Source organism: Oncorhynchus mykiss, chromosome 11, assembly GCF_057628025.1.
Source record: "Oncorhynchus mykiss isolate SJ-2025 chromosome 11, ASM5762802v1, whole genome shotgun sequence".
Taxonomy (NCBI): Eukaryota; Metazoa; Chordata; class Actinopteri; order Salmoniformes; family Salmonidae; genus Oncorhynchus; species Oncorhynchus mykiss.
This window is the reverse complement of record NC_143032.1, coordinates 16,869,916-16,887,261: the sequence shown is the minus strand read 5'-3', so window position 1 is coordinate 16,887,261 and position 17,346 is coordinate 16,869,916. Positions and strand designations below refer to the sequence as shown.

General features: G+C 46.6%; 1 protein-coding gene across 8 annotated transcripts in view; it reads right to left on the bottom strand.

Moving 5' to 3' along the window:
• LOC110536564 (disco-interacting protein 2 homolog C) overlaps positions 1-17,048 on the bottom strand; it is a 35,956-nt gene extending 18,908 nt beyond the window's left edge. Inside the window, exons 1-21 of one of the 8 annotated variants that reach the window (XM_090189571.1) lie at positions 16,896-17,048; positions 10,816-10,887; positions 10,121-10,222; positions 8,189-8,314; positions 7,642-7,923; positions 7,440-7,562; positions 6,835-7,095; positions 6,466-6,663; positions 6,293-6,384; positions 6,059-6,169; positions 5,780-5,903; positions 5,558-5,667; positions 5,193-5,295; positions 4,920-4,984; positions 4,734-4,827; positions 4,460-4,579; positions 4,250-4,364; positions 3,919-4,058; positions 3,633-3,769; positions 3,256-3,464; positions 2,990-3,104 (exon numbers count right to left, since the gene is read on the bottom strand). In XM_090189571.1, the coding sequence (XP_090045697.1) occupies positions 2,990-3,104; positions 3,256-3,464; positions 3,633-3,769; positions 3,919-4,058; positions 4,250-4,364; positions 4,460-4,579; positions 4,734-4,827; positions 4,920-4,984; positions 5,193-5,295; positions 5,558-5,667; positions 5,780-5,903; positions 6,059-6,169; positions 6,293-6,384; positions 6,466-6,663; positions 6,835-7,095; positions 7,440-7,562; positions 7,642-7,923; positions 8,189-8,314; positions 10,121-10,220 (2,625 nt within the window). In that variant the 5' untranslated portion in view covers positions 10,221-10,222; positions 10,816-10,887; positions 16,896-17,048. Of the gene's footprint in view, positions 1-2,989; positions 3,105-3,255; positions 3,465-3,632; positions 3,770-3,918; positions 4,059-4,249; positions 4,365-4,459; positions 4,580-4,733; positions 4,828-4,919; positions 4,985-5,192; positions 5,296-5,557; positions 5,668-5,779; positions 5,904-6,058; positions 6,170-6,292; positions 6,385-6,465; positions 6,664-6,834; positions 7,096-7,439; positions 7,563-7,641; positions 7,945-8,188; positions 8,315-10,120; positions 10,223-10,815; positions 10,888-16,302 lie in introns of all 8 variants that reach the window. The other 7 variants (XM_036935057.2, XM_090189572.1, XM_090189573.1 and 4 more) reach the window with 7 other exon arrangements.
• Positions 17,049-17,346: the final 298 nt, after the last annotated feature.

The window sequence follows — 17,346 nt, the reverse complement described above, 5'->3', positions numbered from 1 at the left end:
TACATTATGGTCGTACTGTGGTCGTGTTGAGGTAGTGTTACCTACATTATGGTCGTACTGTGGTCGTGTTGCAGTGGTGTTACCTACATTATGGTCGTACTGTGGTCGTGTTGGGGTAGTGTTATCTACATTATGGTCGTACTGTGGTCGTTTTGAGGTAGTGTTACCTACATTATGGTCGTACTGTGGTCGTGTTGAGGTAGTGTTACCTGCATTATGGTCGTGTTGAGGTAGTGTTACCTGCATTATGGTCGTACTGTGGTCGTGTTGAGGTAGTGTTACCTACATTATGGTCGTACTGTGGTCGTGTTGAGGTAGTGTTACCTGCATTATGGTCGTGTTGAGGTAGTGTTACCTGCATTATGGTCGTACTGTGGTCGTGTTGAGGTAGTGTTACCTACATTATGGTCGTACTGTGGTCGTGTTGCAGTGGTGTTACCTGCATTATGGTCGTGTTGAGGTAGTGTTACCTACATTATGGTCGTACTGTGGTCGTGTTGCAGTGGTGTTACCTGCATTATGGTCGTGTTGAGGTAGTGTTGCCTACATTATGGTCGTACTGTGGTCGTGTTGCAGTGGTGTTACCTACATTATGGTCGTACTGTGGTCGTGTTGAGGTAGTGTTACCTACATTATGGTCGTACTGTGGTCGTGTTGCAGTGGTGTTACCTGCATTATGGTCGTGTTGAGGTAGTGTTACCTACATTATGGTCGTACTGTGGTCGTGTTGCAGTGGTGTTACCTGCATTATGGTCGTGTTGAGGTAGTGTTGCCTACATTATGGTCGTACTGTGGTCGTGTTGCAGTGGTGTTACCTGCATTATGGTCGTGTTGAGGTAGTGTTACCTGCATTATGGTCGTACTGTGGTCGTGTTGGGGTAGTGTTACCTACATTATGGTCGTACTGTGGTCGTGTTGAGGTAGTGTTACCTACATTATGGTCGTACTGTGGTCGTGTTGCAGTGGTGTTACCTGCATTATGGTCGTGTTGAGGTAGTGTTGAGGTAGTGTTACCTGCATTATGGTCGTACTGTGGTCGTGTTGCAGTGGTGTTACCTGCATTATGGTCGTGTTGAGGTAGTGTTGCCTAGATTATGGTCGTACTGTGGTCGTGTTGCAGTGGTGTTACCTGCATTATGGTCGTGTTGAGGTAGTGTTACCTGCATTATGGTCGTACTGTGGTCGTGTTGGGGTAGTGTTACCTACATTATGGTCGTACTGTGGTCGTGTTGAGGTAGTGTTACCTACATTATGGTCGTACTGTGGTCGTGTTGCAGTGGTGTTACCTGCATTATGGTCATGTTGAGGTAGTGTTGAGGTAGTGTTACCTGCATTATGGTCGTACTGTGGTCGTGTTGCAGTGGTGTTACCTGCATTATGGTCGTACTGTGGTCGTGTTGCAGTGGTTTACCTGTATTATGGTCGTACTGTGGTCGTGTTGCAGTGGTGTTACCTGTATTATGGTCGTACTGTGGTCGTGTTGCAGTGGTGTTACCTGCATTATGGTCGTACTGTGGTCGTGTTGCAGTGGTGTTACCTGTATTATGGTCGTACTGTAGGGTGATGTTGTTACCTGTATTATGGTCGTACTGTAGGGTGATGTTGTGGTGGTGTTACCTGTATTATGGTCGTACTGTAGGGTGATGTTGTTACCTGTATTATGGTCGTACTGTAGGGTGATGTTGTGGTGGTGTTACCTGTATTATGGTCGTACTGTAGGGTGATGTTGTGGTGGTGTTACCTGTATTATGGTCGTACGGTAGGATGATGTTGTGGTGGTGTTACCTGTATTATGGTCGTACTGTAGGGTGATGTTGTGGTGGTGTTACCTGTATTATGGTCGTACGGTAGGATGATGTTGTGGTGGTGTTACCTGTATTATGGTCGTACTGTAGGGTGATGTTGTGGTGGTGTTACCTGTATTATGGTCGTACGGTAGGATGATGTTGTGGTGGTGTTACCTGTATTATGGTCGTACTGTAGGGTGATGTTGTTACCTGTATTATGGTCGTACTGTAGGGTGATGGTGTTACCTGTATTATGGTCGTACTGTAGGGTGATGTTGTTACCTGTATTATGGTCGTACTGTAGGGTGATGGTGTTACCTGTATTATGGTCGTACTGTAGGGTGATGTTGTTACCTGTATTATGGTCGTACTGTAGGGTGATGTTGTTACCTGTATTATGGTCGTACTGTAGGGTGATGGTGTTACCTGTATTATGGTCGTACTGTGGTCGTGTTGCAGTGGTGTTACCTGTATTATGGTCGTACTGTAGGGTGATGTTGTGGTGGTGTTACCTGTATTATGGTCGTACTGTAGGGTGATGGTGTTACCTGCATTATGGTCGTACTGTGGTCGTGTTGCAGTGGTGTTACCTGTATTATGGTCGTACTGTAGGGTGATGTTGTGGTGGTGTTACCTGTATTATGGTCGTACTGTAGGGTGATGGTGTTACCTGCATTATGGTCGTACTGTAGGGTGATGTTGTGGTGGTGTTACCTGTATTATGGTCGTACTGTAGGGTGATGGTGTTACCTGCATTATGGTCGTACTGTAGGGTGATGTTGTGGTGGTGTTACCTGTATTATGGTCGTACTGTAGGGTGATGTTGTGGTGGTGTTACCTGTATTATGGTCGTACTGTAGGGTGATGTTGTGGTGGTGTTACCTGTATTATGGTCGTACTGTAGGGTGATGGTGTTACCTGCATTATGGTCGTACTGTAGGGTGATGTTGTGGTGGTGTTACCTGTATTATGGTCGTACTGTAGGGTGATGTTGTGGTGGTGTTACCTGTATTATGGTCGTACTGTAGGGTGATGTTGTGGTGGTGTTACCTGTATTATGGTCGTACTGTAGGGTGATGTTGTGGTGGTGTTACCTGTATTATAGTCGTACTGTAGGGTGATGTTGTTACCTGTATTATGGTCGTACTGTAGGGTGATGTTGTTACCTGTATTATAGTCGTACTGTAGGGTGATGTTGTTACCTGCAGCACGCGGCTCATCCACTGGAAGCTGTCCTCCTCAGTAGAGTCTGGTCTCTGCTCTGCTACCACCACGATACGCTCATCACGCAGCACGGTCACACTGAACACTGCTATCCTGGAGCCACGTACAGACAGAAGGTTAGAGTTAGATGGTTATTAAGGTACTGTATATGTACTGCTACCGTTTACATGCAGAGTACAGAGGAGAATACTATTCCCTATGTAGGGCACTACTTCTGACCAGTGCATGTGGCCCGGTTGCATACCTCCCCCTGTAGACAAATTTCATTGGCTCCACGGCCAGTGCGGTGGCTACGATGTCATCAGCGTTATGTCTGCGCCCGCTGACCATGATGAGGCCGTCCATCTTTCCGGAGATAAACACCAGACCGCCTGGACCCACAAAGCCCAGCAGCCCCGTACGCACAAACGCATACTCACTGACCAGGCCTCCACCTGAGGCTACAGGGAACACCTACACACACACGTATCATACACAAACATTATACACACATATTATAAACAAACACCCACACGTTATACACATATTGTACATGTACTCATACATTATACACACATACTATATGTATTTTGCACGCACGCACGCACGCACACACACACACACACACACACGTCTCCTTACCTCAAAGGTGTTCTTGGTCATGCCTGTCAATCCATAGTAAGAGGTTCCCGTGGCGACAGAACACACACACAGCTCCCCGATCTCATCTGTCTTACACAGGAGAGGCACACCCTCTGGCTTCACCACACACACTACGGCTGGGGACAGAACACACACATTAAACCTCACATTCACCCCTCACAAAACTGGAGCTGAAGAAGAGAGCAGGCTTAACACACACACACAGGTATGTACATGTACACGCACACAAAGGTGCATGCGCACACACACAAACACAGACCCCTACCTCCAGGCATAACAGTGCCCACATCCTGCACAGTGAGGACTGACAAGCGTTCCTCGGTGTCGACGCGGACCACACTGTAACTCAGACCCTGCATGGAGAGAACCCCTCGGCCTGGTGGCTGGCTACTGTCCTCCACTGGCCTGGATCAGAGAGAAACAGAGACAAGGAGAGAAAGGAAGAGCTATATCACACTATAACACATCTAAGCTAGTGCCACCTCAGCCACTTCACCTAGTGAGAATACTTTTCCAAACCAACAAAATCTAAATGTTTAGTCTGTTACTCTAGGATAGACCAAGTGAGAATGCTGCTGATTATTATGTGTGTGCACCTCCTGATGGCAACGGTCAGGGCTTCAGGAGAGCTGGCACAGGGACAGATGACCTCTGACCTCAAGCCTTTACTCTGGAACACGTTGAGGAACGCATCACAGGATGAAATAGACCCTGGAGGAGGAGAGGAAAGAGGGATGAAAGGAGGACAGGAGCAGAGAGGAGGGGAGGGCAAGATAGATTGAGGTGGGAAGTAGAGTGATAGTTACAGGGGTTAGATCCGTCGGCGACCAGGAGCATCCGGAGGGAACTCAGGCTGATGTCCTTCTGCTCTCTGTGGGCCACCAGAGCCCAGTGCATGTCCCTGGACTTTACACACGCTACCTTGGCTGGAGAGGGACACACACAGTGTTGACATCAGTTCTAACAAAGTTGGCATCAAATACTGACTGAATGATTGACATATGACTTGATGAGAATATCTTATAGATTGACAGATTAATTGATTATAGAGTGATTGATTGACAGGTTGGTGTGTCTGACCTTTGAAGTGGTAGACCTTCTGTATCCAGGACAACGGGTTGACCTTCATCAGAGAGTAGGGAACGCTGATCACATGCATCATGTTCATCACACTCTGGAGATGGGAGACACACATAACCTTCAACCTCTAACCCTTAACCCCTTATCATACTTTCACTGCACCTGACCTCTAGTAGCTGGTCTTACCGTGAGGATGCCGTGCCACAGTCCCACATCCTTCTTAAAGTCTAGAACATTCACTATGGTCTCCGCTGCAGAGAGAGGAGAGGTAGAGGGGGTAGAAGAGAGGAGTGAGTGATTACCTGGCAGAGGGTGTATCTGTGGGAGCACACATGTGTGGGTGTGTGTGTGTGTGTGAGTGAGTGAATGAGTGAGTGAGTGTGTAAGAGAGAGAGAGAGAGAGAGAGAGAGAGAGAGAGAGAGAGAGACTGTCTGTTTGACTTAAAGTGAGTGTCTTACCTTCTGTGTAGCCACACGACTGTGTGAGGGATTGGCAGTGAGTCAGCAGAGCGATCCTCATCACGGTCACGCCCAGGACACTCCCATCCTTACACGTTTTATACTGAGAGAGAGAGACAGAGAGAGACAGAGACAGAGAGAGACAGAGAGAGACAGAGAGAGAGACAGAGAGAGAGACAGAGAGAGACAGAGACAGAGACAGAGACAGAGAGAGACAGAGACAGAGAGAGAAAGCAAGTGAAAATGTCTATGTGTAGAGTAACAAATAAATACATTTTTTTTAAACGTAGCATTTTCTAAAGAAATGTGTATTGAGTTGCATTAGAAGTTCTTCTTGTAACAGACATGTAATACATGTGCATTACCTCTATATAGGCTGTGTCGCTGTTTGCATCTTTGATGTGAGGGAACCAATCTCTAGGAGGTTTGGAGAGATGCTTCGACTCAGTCACGAACCACAGCAGCTTAGGCCACCCTAGAGAGACAGAGTGGCAATCATTTTTCATACACTGTCAAGGGACTTGATTACTATAACCTTTTCTTTGAATATAGTATATATATAAACACATGCACACACATACACTTACCTCTGAACTGTGGTATCTCTCCTGTAGCGCTCTTGGGCAAGCCTTTATGGCAGGCATCACTGGTCAGCGCCACGGTAACCCCACAGCTTCCCAATAGGAACCCAATCTGCTGGCTGCCAGCATCCTATTGGACAAGATAGACACTTAAGTCCAAGACAATACAATTCTATACATATATTTGATTGAATGTGCTTATTGCTTATACAACAAAAGATACATTAATTAAATCAAATAAGTTGTTCCCCAGGGCTCAGTGCTCTGACCCCTGATGTACTGTACCTTGCGTGTGAGGGGCACCTCTATGGGTACAGGGACCACCTCAGCCAGCAGGCAGCCGTAGAAGGCCACCATGAAGGCCACCGGGTCATTGTTAGGAAACACCAGCGCAACCTAGTGGATCGGACGAATACAGACAATGAATACAGACAATTCTTCTGAAAATAGCATAACAAAAAAAAAAATATTTTTTACTAGTTATTTCATTCAAGGGATGGATTTTCTACATGTACTCACCCTGTCCCCCGGTCGCAACATGGGCTCCTGCTTGCTGCCCAGTTTGTGGAGGATGTTATAGGCCAGCTTGATACTCCGAGACCACAGCTTCCCTGTGGACACAACACAAGGCTGAGTAAGTGTGTGTGTGTGTGTGTGCGTACGTGTGTATGTGTGGGTGTGTGTGTGGTTACCGTATGTGAGTACATATAGAGGTTTGCCAGTGGTATCCAGGCTGGTGAGACAGGGCGCTTTAGGGCTGATGGTGCCCCAGCGTTGGAGAGCTGCCTCCAGGGAGGGTGGCCAGTTAGTCACCACCCCCAGGGCTTCTCCACTTACTGCCAACATTTCTGCCCCCTCCGGGCGCGGCTGCTTAGGATCTGGCTGCTGGACTACAAAGAGTGAAAGTGACTTTTATTGTGAAACATGCAAATAGGACCATTAAACACACTACAGATTACTGTAGAAACTTTCACTAAATATAGAGACAAAAAAAATAGCTAGACAGCTAGATTTAAAGCTTAGTTGATTTATTTATAGATTTATTGGTTGATAGCTCCTACCTTCTAGAAGTTCTTCAAAGTCATCAACAAAGAACTCTCTTAGCGGAGGTCTACGAGGCATTTTCAGAGTGTTCACTAGCTGCTGGATCTTAGCAGACACACGACTGCTGACCGGGACACCGTCTCCAGTCTCCATGCGTTCAGCGTTGCCGTATTTCTGAGTGTTTCGGGCGATGGTTCCTATGTGGCGCTCTGAGTGGGGGCGGGAGTGGGAGGAGTCAGACGAATAGCCAGTCACATCAGGAGGAGCAGAGTGATTCTCTACACACACAGAGAGAGAAAGATGGAGAGAGAGAGACAGAAAGAGAGAGACAAAAAGGAGAAGCGAGAGAGGCAGAAAAAGAGGAGACAGAGAGAGACAGAAAGAGATGGAGAGAGGAGAGAGAAACAGAGACAAAGAGAGAGACAGAAAGAGACAGAAAGAGATGGAGAGAGGAGAGAGAAACAGAGACAAAGAGAGAGACAGAAAGAGAGAGACAGAAAGAGAGAGGGAGAGTTAAAGCAGTGGTGGGGAACATGTATAAATGAGGTATGTGTGTGTGTGTGTGTGTGTGTGTGTGTGTGTGTGTGTGTGTGTGTGTGTGTGTGTGTGTGTGCGTACTGACCGTCAGACTCCAGTGGTGGAGGCCACAGCATATCAGAGCCGAACTCACAGGATCTTCTGAGAGAGCCTCCGTTCTCCGCCATGCCCAGAGCTGCCTTACGCTTCAGAGACAGGTGCCCTATACCTGCAGACACACACATAAAGATTACACATAAACACACACATCCTGTACACACACATACACACAGTGAAGTTGTACTCACCGTGGTGTGTTTGTGAGTGGTGAGCTGACACGTGGTGTGACTGGGTCAGGTGTGTGTGTGTGAGGTGGGCGTGTGCCAGGTGTGGGTGTGAGAGGTGTGTGTGTGCGAGCGAGTCGGCCAGTCGTCCTGCGTTGCCACTTCCTCCGCTCTGAGTGGACGAGGACGACGAGGAGGTGGAGCCTAGGTGGGCTGGACCTAAGTGGGCAGGGCGAGTCATCCAGTGTTCCATTCCCGGCATGTCATTGCCTGGCCCCGCCTCTTCCTCTGAGCCCGACGACGAGTCTGAGCACAGTGGGGACAGGCCTAGTGAGGGTCAGTAACCTTCATCCAACTTTTGTACAATATAACTAAAACCCATAGCTAACTAAAACACAACCTAACCCCAACCCTATGACACAGTGGAGACCGGCCTAGCGACGGTCAGTAACTTTCATCCAACTTTACTACAGCATAACATTAACATAATCATAACCAGTGCTTGACTTGGACTAAAATAAAGTCAATCACTGAACATAACCTGATAAGTGTATGAGTGTGTGTGTCTCACCTGGGGGTGTGTACGCATCCATGGATGTCTGTACCACCAGTGATCGTCGTTTGGAGGGCATAGGCACTGCCACGTTGCTCTCCACATGTCTGGCTAACACTGCCTGCACCGCCTCACTGTGGACGTCTAGGGGGTGATATGGTGTTGGAGAGAGATGGGCAGGAATTATGTTAGTCAATTTAATCAAAATCTAGCTCTACAGTGCCTTGCGAAAGTATTCGGCCCCCTGAACTTTGCAACCTTTTGCCACATTTCAGGCTTCAAACATAAAGATATAAAACTGTATTTTTTTGTGAAGAATCAACAACAAGTGGGACACAATCATGAAGTGGAACGACATTTATTGGATATTTCAAACTTTTTTAACAAATCAAAAACTGAAAAATTGGGCGTGCAAAATTATTCAGCCCCCTTAAGTTAATACTTTGTAGCGCCACCTTTTGCTGCGATTACAGCTGTAAGTCGCTTGGGGTATGTCTCTATCAGTTTTGCACATCGAGAGACTGACATTTTTTCCCATTCCTCCTTGCAAAACAGCTCGAGCTCAGTGAGGTTGGATGGAGAGCATTTGTGAACAGCAGTTTTCAGTTCTTTCCACAGATTCTCGATTGGATTCAGGTCTGGACTTTGACTTGGCCATTCTAACACCTGGATATGTTTATTTTTGAACCATTCCATTGTAGATTTTGCTTTATGTTTTGGATCATTGTCTTGTTGGAAGACAAATCTCCGTCCCAGTCTCAGGTCTTTTGCAGACTCCATCAGGTTTTCTTCCAGAATGGTCCTGTATTTGGCTCCATCCATCTTCCCATCAATTTTCACCATCTTCCCTGTCCCTGCTGAAGAAAAGCAGGCCCAAACCATGATGCTGCCACCACCATGTTTGACAGTGGGGATGGTGTGTTCAGCTGTGTTGCTTTTACGCCAAACATAACGTTTTGCATTGTTGCCAAAAAGTTCAATTTTGGTTTCATCTGACCAGAGCACCTTCTTCCACATGTTTGGTGTGTCTCCCAGGTGGCTTGTGGCAAACTTTAAACAACACTTTTTATGGATATCTTTAAGAAATGGCTTTCTTCTTGCCACTCTTCCATAAAGGCCAGATTTGTGCAATATACAACTGATTGTTGTCCTTTGGACAGAGTCTCCCACCTCAGCTGTAGATCTCTGCAGTTCATCCAGAGTGTTCATGGGCCTCTTGGCTGCATCTCTGATCAGTCTTCTCCTTGTATGAGCTGAAAGTTTAGAAGGACGGCCAGGTCTTGGTAGATTTGCAGTGGTCTGATACTCCTTCCATTTCAATATTATCGCTTGCACAGTGCTCCTTGGGATGTTTAAAGCTTGGGAAATCTTTTTGTATCCAAATCCGGCTTTAAACTTCTTCACAACAGTATCTCGGACCTGCCTGGTGTGTTCCTTGTTCTTCATGATGCTCTCTGCGCTTTTGACGGACCTCTGAGACTATCACAGTGCAGGTGCATTTATACGGAGACTTGATTACACACAGGTGGATTGTATTTATCATCATTAGTCATTTAGGTCAACATTGGATCATTCAGAGATCCTCACTGAACTTCTGGAGAGAGTTTGCTGCACTGAAAGTAAAGGGGCTGAATCATTTTGCACGCCCAATTTTTCAGTTTTTGATTTGTTAAAAAGGTTTGAAATATCCAATAAATGTCGTTCCACTTCATGATTATGTCCCACTTGTTGTTGATTCTTCACAAAAAAATACAGTTTTATATCTTTATGTTTGAAGCCTGAAATGTGGCAAAAGGTCGCAAAGTTCAAGGGGGCCGAATACTTTCGCAAGGCACTGTATATTATATGCTTATAGTGAAAGGACTGACTAAAGGCGTGTCTATTGACCAACAGTTTGAATAACTCTGGTCTAAGGTCAGGTTCATCTGTAGTAAAGGTGTGTGTGTTTACCTGAACGGTAGCGTTCATCACGTGTTCCAGAAGAGCGCCGTCTGTGGAAGCGAGCAGCAGATGGGGGGGCAAAGGGGGGGCGGTGAGACATACCCTCCATACCTACACACACACACACACACACAGGGAAAGTCAGATAGAAAAAGAATGAGCGAGTCAAAAAGATACAGTCAAAGTCACAGACGGAGAGAGATACAAAAATCCCCCAAAATTCTCAGTGTGGAAGGAGCTTTCAGCATATTCATTATGCTGCTACATTCAGCGCATTGGAGTAATACAAAGTGTGTGACCCAGAGAGAGAGAGAGAGAGAGAGAGAGAGAGAGAGAGAGAGACAGAGAGAGAGAGAGAGAGAGAGAGAGAGAGAGAGAGAGAGAGAGAGAGAGAGAGAGAGAGAGAGAGAGAGATGGAGAGGGAGAGGGAGAGGGAGAGGGAGAGGGAGAGGGAGAGGAGAGGGAGAGGGAGAGGGAGAGGGAGAGGGAGAGGGAGAGGGAGAGGGAGAGAGAGAGAGAGAGAGAGAGAGAGAGAGAGAGAGAGAGAGAGAGAGAGGGAGATGGAGAGGGAGAGAGAGAGAGAGAGAGAGAGAGAGAGAGAGAGAGAGAGGGGTTAAACGAGGAGGGTCAAACCCAGTGGGACTAGAATAGATGTGCTGCAGACTGGTGTTCTACTAGAGGACAGAGACTGTGTTTTTATGTACCTCCAGGATGAGGGAAGTAGGCCCTGATCAGCTTAGACCGCTTCTTCTCATAACCCTTCTGTGTGATGTCACCTGGCATAGAGAGAGAGGGGGGATAGAGAAAGGGAGAGAGAAAGAGGGGGGGATAGGGAGAGGGAAAGAGAAAGAGGTTGTTTTGAGTGTAAGAGTATCAGTTAACCCAGTTTTTTGACAAGGCCTCAGAACCCACTCCTTTAGTGTGTGTGAGAGAACATTCTATTTTTTTAGAGTGAATGACAAGCGAATAAGAGCGAGAGCATGTGTTTCACAATCTGACCGTGGAGAGTGGCCAGAACATCTGGGTCCAATCTGCTCATCTGTTCCTTGCTATGATATTCAGGCATGTGTTTGTGTGTGTGTCTGAGGCTTTTCTGCAGATCAGATACAGCATTCCTGTTTCTGCACTCACTCACACACACACACACACACTGTCCACAGGGAGACACCATCTTCCAATCTTATCGCAGCGGAGCAGGGAGGGAGTTGCCTAGCAACCGTTCTCCTGGAGAAGGCCTGGTGGCCATCTTGGATTTCCAGATGTGAAAACTGGGCTAATGATCCCTGCATGTGTGTGTGTGTGTGTGTGAGAGAGAGAACACCACACTGAATTATCAGAGTTCATAACAACCCTATGCCCGTTCTCTCTCTCTCTCCTATTCTCTTGTTCTTCAAATTATATTTTTCTCTCGGTCTCTCAGTTTCATACTATTCATGGTTTGCACATTTCGTCTTAATATAGTTTTGAACATTCGTTTGGATGTTTTAGACTCTCAAAAGTGCATTACTGTGGCTTGGACATTTCAAAAGGAGGCAAATCATTTGTAGAAAAACCGTGTGTCATGATTTTGATGTCGCCAGGTTGACTTTAGATGGAGTATAAAGTTAGCTAGCTAGTTAAGAATTTTAGCTAGCTAACATTAACATTGCTAGCTATTTTTGACAAACTTTGCTAGCTAATGACAACATTGCCATCTGTTTAAAGTAAATTTGATGACATGATAATGATGGAAAAGTTGTTTCCTACAAAATATCTGCCTACTTTAGCAATGTCATCGTATTTCCAAGACACTATAGTGTAATTTAGAAGAAACAGCCGTTAGCCTCCGTCCAGAATGATTGGGCTTATCATTACTTTTTGGCACCGGCATCGCCGGCAGAGGGAGGCTTGAGAACATTCATAACAATGGCATGACACGACCGAGTGACGGAGGTGCAACCTATGAATACAGCTGAGAGGGAATCTATAGTCCATGTCACAACCACTAAAGCAATGTCTCATTTTCCTATTTAGAAAATGTGTAATAAAACTGAAAATTCTATTTTCCTTCAAGTGGCTGAAAATTGCTAACCAACATAGAACCTTTGGAAAGTGTGTTTTTGTGTGACTCACATTGATCTTCAGAATCACATCTACACCCAGCTGTGATTGGTTACAGTCTAAGCAGCATTCCTTTCCTATTGGTCATTGTGAACAAATTAAAATCACACAGATAGACAGTGGGAGAGAGATGCCATGCCAATCACTCTGTGTACCCCCCCTCCCTCTCTTTCACTCTCTGGTTTCTCCTTTTATCTTTGTATCCATTACAATCTCCTTTCATCTCTCTCTCTCTCACACACACACACACACACACACACACGCACACACACGTGTCCAGAGGTGGGCCAGAGGGCTCATACACACAGAATGGTCACTCGATGGGCCATAGAAAGAAAGAGAGGAAGGTGGGAGAATAATATACTGTGTAGCACAATACTTTTTGGCTCCTTCTCCATGGCCGACGTGACTAAGACATTTAAGTGTGTTAACCCTCGCAAGGCTGCTGGCCCAGACGGCATCCCTAGCCGCATCCTCAGAGCATGGTCTGCGCAGCCAGCTGGTCTGTCTACTGTCTACAGTCCCCACTTGTTTCAAGATGTCCACCATTGTTCCTGTACCCAAGAAAGCAAAGGTAACTGAACTAAATGACTATCGCCCCATAGCACTCACCTCTGTCATCATGAAGACCCACTTCAATTTTCTTACCGCCCCAATAGATGCACAGACGATGCAATCGCCAGCGCGTTCATTGACTATAGCTCAGCATTCAACACCATAGTATCCTCCAAGCTCATCATTAAGCTCGAGGCCCTGGGTCTGAACCCCGCCCTGTGCAACTGGGTCCTGGACTTCCTGACGGGCTGCCTCAGGTGGTGAAGGTGAGAAACAACACCTCCACTTCGCTGATCCTTAACAAAGGGGCCCCACAAGGATGTGTGCTCAGACCCCTTCTGTACCTCCTGTTCACCCATGACTGTGTGTCTATGCACGCCTCCAACTCAATCATCATGTTTGCACAACAGTAGTAGGTCTGATTACCAACAATGACATGACAGCATACAGGGAGAAGGTGAAATGTTCCACGGCGTACACATCACTGACGATCTGAAATGGTCCAGATAGTGTGGTGAAGAAGGCACAACTGTGCCTCTTCAACCTTATGAGGTTGAAAAAAACTTGGCTTGGCCCCTAAAACCCTCACAAACTTTTACAGATGCATAATTGAGAGCATCCTGTCAGGCTATATCACCGCCTGGTACGGCAACTGCACCGCCTGCAACCGCAGGGCTCTCCAGAGGGTGGTGCGGTCTGCCCAACGCATCACAGGGCGCAAACTACCTGCCCTCCAGGACACCTACAACACCCAATGTCACAGGAAGGCCAAAAAGATCAAGGACATCAACCACCCGGGCCTTGGCCTGTTCACCCCGCTAAGTTGGTGGTTGAAGATATCCCTCTAGTGATGTGGGGGCTGTGCTTTGGCAAAGTGGGTGAGGTTATATCCTTCCTGTTTGGCCCTGTCCGGGGGTGTCCTCGGATGGGGCCACAGTGTCTCCTGACCCCTCCTGTCTCAGCCTCCAGTATTTATGCTGCAGTAGTTTATGTGTCGGGGGGCTAGGGTCAGTTTGTTATATCTGGAGTACTTCTCCTGTCCTATCCGCTGTCCTGTGTGAATTTAAGTATGCCCTCTCTAATTCTCTCTTTCTCTCGGAGGACCTGAGCCCTAGGACCATGCCTCAGGACTACCTGACATGATGACTTCTTGCTGTCCCCAGTCCACCTGGCCGTGCTGCTGCTCCAGTTTCAACTGTTCTGCCTGTGATTATTATTATTTGACCATGCTGGTCATTTATGAACATTTGAACATCTTGGCCATGTTCTGTTATAATCTCCACCCGGCACAGCCAGAAGAGGCCACCCCACATAGCCTGGTTCCTCTCTAGGTTTCTTCCTAAGTTTTGGCCTTTCTAGGGAGTTTTTCCTAGCCACCGTGATTCTACACCTGCATTGCTTGCTGTTTGGGGTTTTAGGCTGGGTTTCTGTACAGCACTTTGAGATATCAGCTGATGTACGAAGGGCTATATAAATACATTTGATTTGATTTGATATCATCCAGAAAGCGAGGTCAGTACATGTGCATCAAAGCTGGGACCGAGACTGCAAGGCCATCAGACTGTTAAATAGCCATCACTAGCCGGCTTCCACCCAGTTGCGCAACCCTGCACCTTAGAGGCTGCTGCCCTATGTACATAGACTTGGAATCACTGGCCACTTTAATAATGTTTAAACATTGTTTACATACTGCTTTACTCATCTATGTACACTACCGGTCAAGTTTTTACAACACCTACTCATTCAAGGCTTTTTCTATTTTTTTAAACTATTTTCTACATTGTAGAATAATAGTGAAGATATCAAAACTATGAAATAACACATATGGAATCATGTAGTAACCAATATTTTTTTAAATCAAAATATATTTTATATTTGAGATTCTTCAAAGTAGCCACCTTTTGCCTTGATGACAGCTTTGCACACTCTTGGCATTCTCTCTACTAGCTTCAGTAGAATGTAAATATAGTATATACACTACCGGTCAAACTTTATTATATTCTACTGTATTTTAGTCAACGCCACACCGACATTGCTCAATCTAATATTTATATATTTCTTAATTCCATTATTTTACTTTTAGATGTGTGTATTGTTGTGAATTGTTAGATACTACTGCACTGTTGGAGCTAGGAACACAAGCATTTCACTACGCCCGCAATAACATCTGCATGTGACAACAAAATGTCATTTGATTTGACAAGAGAGCAGCTTGCCAAAGGAGCTGGATAAAAACAATACCCCTATAGAGAAAGGCACTGCCCGCTCACTTTTGGCTGCTCCCACAAGACATCTTTTAAATAAAGCTTTTAGTGATACACCTACATCAACAACGTTTTTACAGAGTGGCACCTGATAAAGACCATGATCTATCTGTCCTAATACAATGGTGTCTGTCATCATCCATCCATGTCCACATACAGGACCTGTCTATCTCAGCGTTTCCTCTTAGTCATTTGGCAGCGGTGGCCCACGAGACATGATTTAAAATGATAAGTAGTTGGCTCAACAACTGGAAGTTAATGGGAACAGCTAGCATGTCATTGCATTGCTACACTACTAGCAATGCCCCCACCCTTGCTGAAAAAACCCTAGGGGAAACACTGTCCACCGGTATCTGCCATGTCCTGGTTCTGCTCTGATTGAACAGCATATGGAGGGACAGCTGGGTTGGGAACCAACACTCTAGCAATCATAAGATACTGTAAATCTGGCTGCAATAGAAAACGTTAACAACAACACATCAAGGTTATAGGCGTTCAACAGGGTGTCCCTAACACGCTAGTCCATGTAAACCACATATACACAGGCCGCTAGACGCTTCACACAACATACACCAGGAGCGTTGACAGCAATCTATAGAGCAGACAATGTATATTGATTAAAAATGTAAACATTATATAATGCAGACACAAATGCGTAATTTATCTGACAATATAATATGCGGCAAAATAATATCCGCACTCAATTGGTGGGATACGCTTGGTTGTGATTTAACAGATTCGGTGTCGGCTATTTTATTTTAGATTCAATTGTCAGCATAAAAATTAACCGAAATCATCATCAGCTGCTGAGCGTGCAGGCCAAAACACCGAGCCTGAGCACACACACACACCACCGAACCGTCTCCTGTCACGCAGTGTTGCATCGGTATCGCTATTATTACATCCATTCGGTTGAGCGTGACACACACACGTAGGCCTACACACACCACACGCACTCAGGTCCGTGGACGCACGGACAAAACGTACTTCTCAAGGTCAAATAGACAGTTTTCAGACCTGAACCGAGCACAGGGCCATATGTCTGTGTATGTGTCACGACCAGAGAGACAAAGAAAGGCGGGTGAATCCCGCAGTGGGCTCCCACTCTTCCCTCACCCCGTCCCGGCTAGAGCAGACTGTGAGGGCGGCTCTGACAAACATCTGGAGGGGCGGAGCAGGGGAGAGGGAGGGGGGTATAGGGTGGAACGAGCCATTACTGTAGAGATTCCTCTACGTTAACGGAAAAACGGGGCGCACGGGGTTCGTTCTTACCCTCTGACAGCTCGAGCTCCAGCTCCGCCAGCCGGGCGCGAACCTCCAGTGGTAACGGCGACGCCTCGCGCTCTGCCATTAGGTTATCCGGTAGAAAAATACCTCGGTTCTCTCTGTTGCTTTCTCTTCTCCTCTTCCCCCACTCCTCCGCCAGAGAGAGAGAGAGAGCACTATTCTGCGGCCCCTCCTCGGCCGCGAGCGGTGCGTCGACGCGAACAAAGAGAATAAATCTGTTTGTCTGTTCACCGGGGCCCTGACATGGTCTCGTGAGGAGTCTACCTCCTCTTCGTTATTATAGTATTTGTGATGAGGGACCACTGAGGGTCCGTTGGTCGGTGGGTCTCGAGGCTGCTTGCCTGGCGATGCGGTGCTGATGATGAGACTCGCGCTGTTTCACAGCTCCTACTGATGTCACGTGACGCAGATAGGAGAGGCGCAGTACCGGGAATTACCGATAGGGGTCGCAGCGTGGGAGGCGGGGGTATTATTACCCAACCACCACACCCTCTCCACACACAAACACACACACACGCACGCACGCATATTGGAAATTATAGCATATATCTAATATCATTGAATTATAGCAACAATACCGTGCTGGTGGATCTTTGATCTTCATATGAATCCCCAGGACTAGCCAAGGAGCACACTAGCCGGGTTGTCTGCCCACCACTTGGCTTAGCTCTGGGAGCTCAGCTCAAGTCGTCAAGTCTCAGGCAAGGTTACTCGTCATCATCTGATTTTGTAAGATATTGTATTCTACACAGATGGCTTTTGTGACTATGAAGTGATGTTGCCACCTGCTGGTCACACGGTGAAACCACAACCAATGTCATACTAAGAATCAGCCCTAGGCACAGCAGCAGGCTCCAAGGCATGTCACAACACAAAACAGCAGCATGTGTCGAATTTGTCACATGATTGAAAAGGTCCGAAGTATGCTAAACAAACAAGCTGTAATAGCGGCGATCAGAGATTCAGCACCACAGAAGCAGACAGCGACAGAACTCTGAAGTTCAGCACAGCACCACATGACCGTGGAAA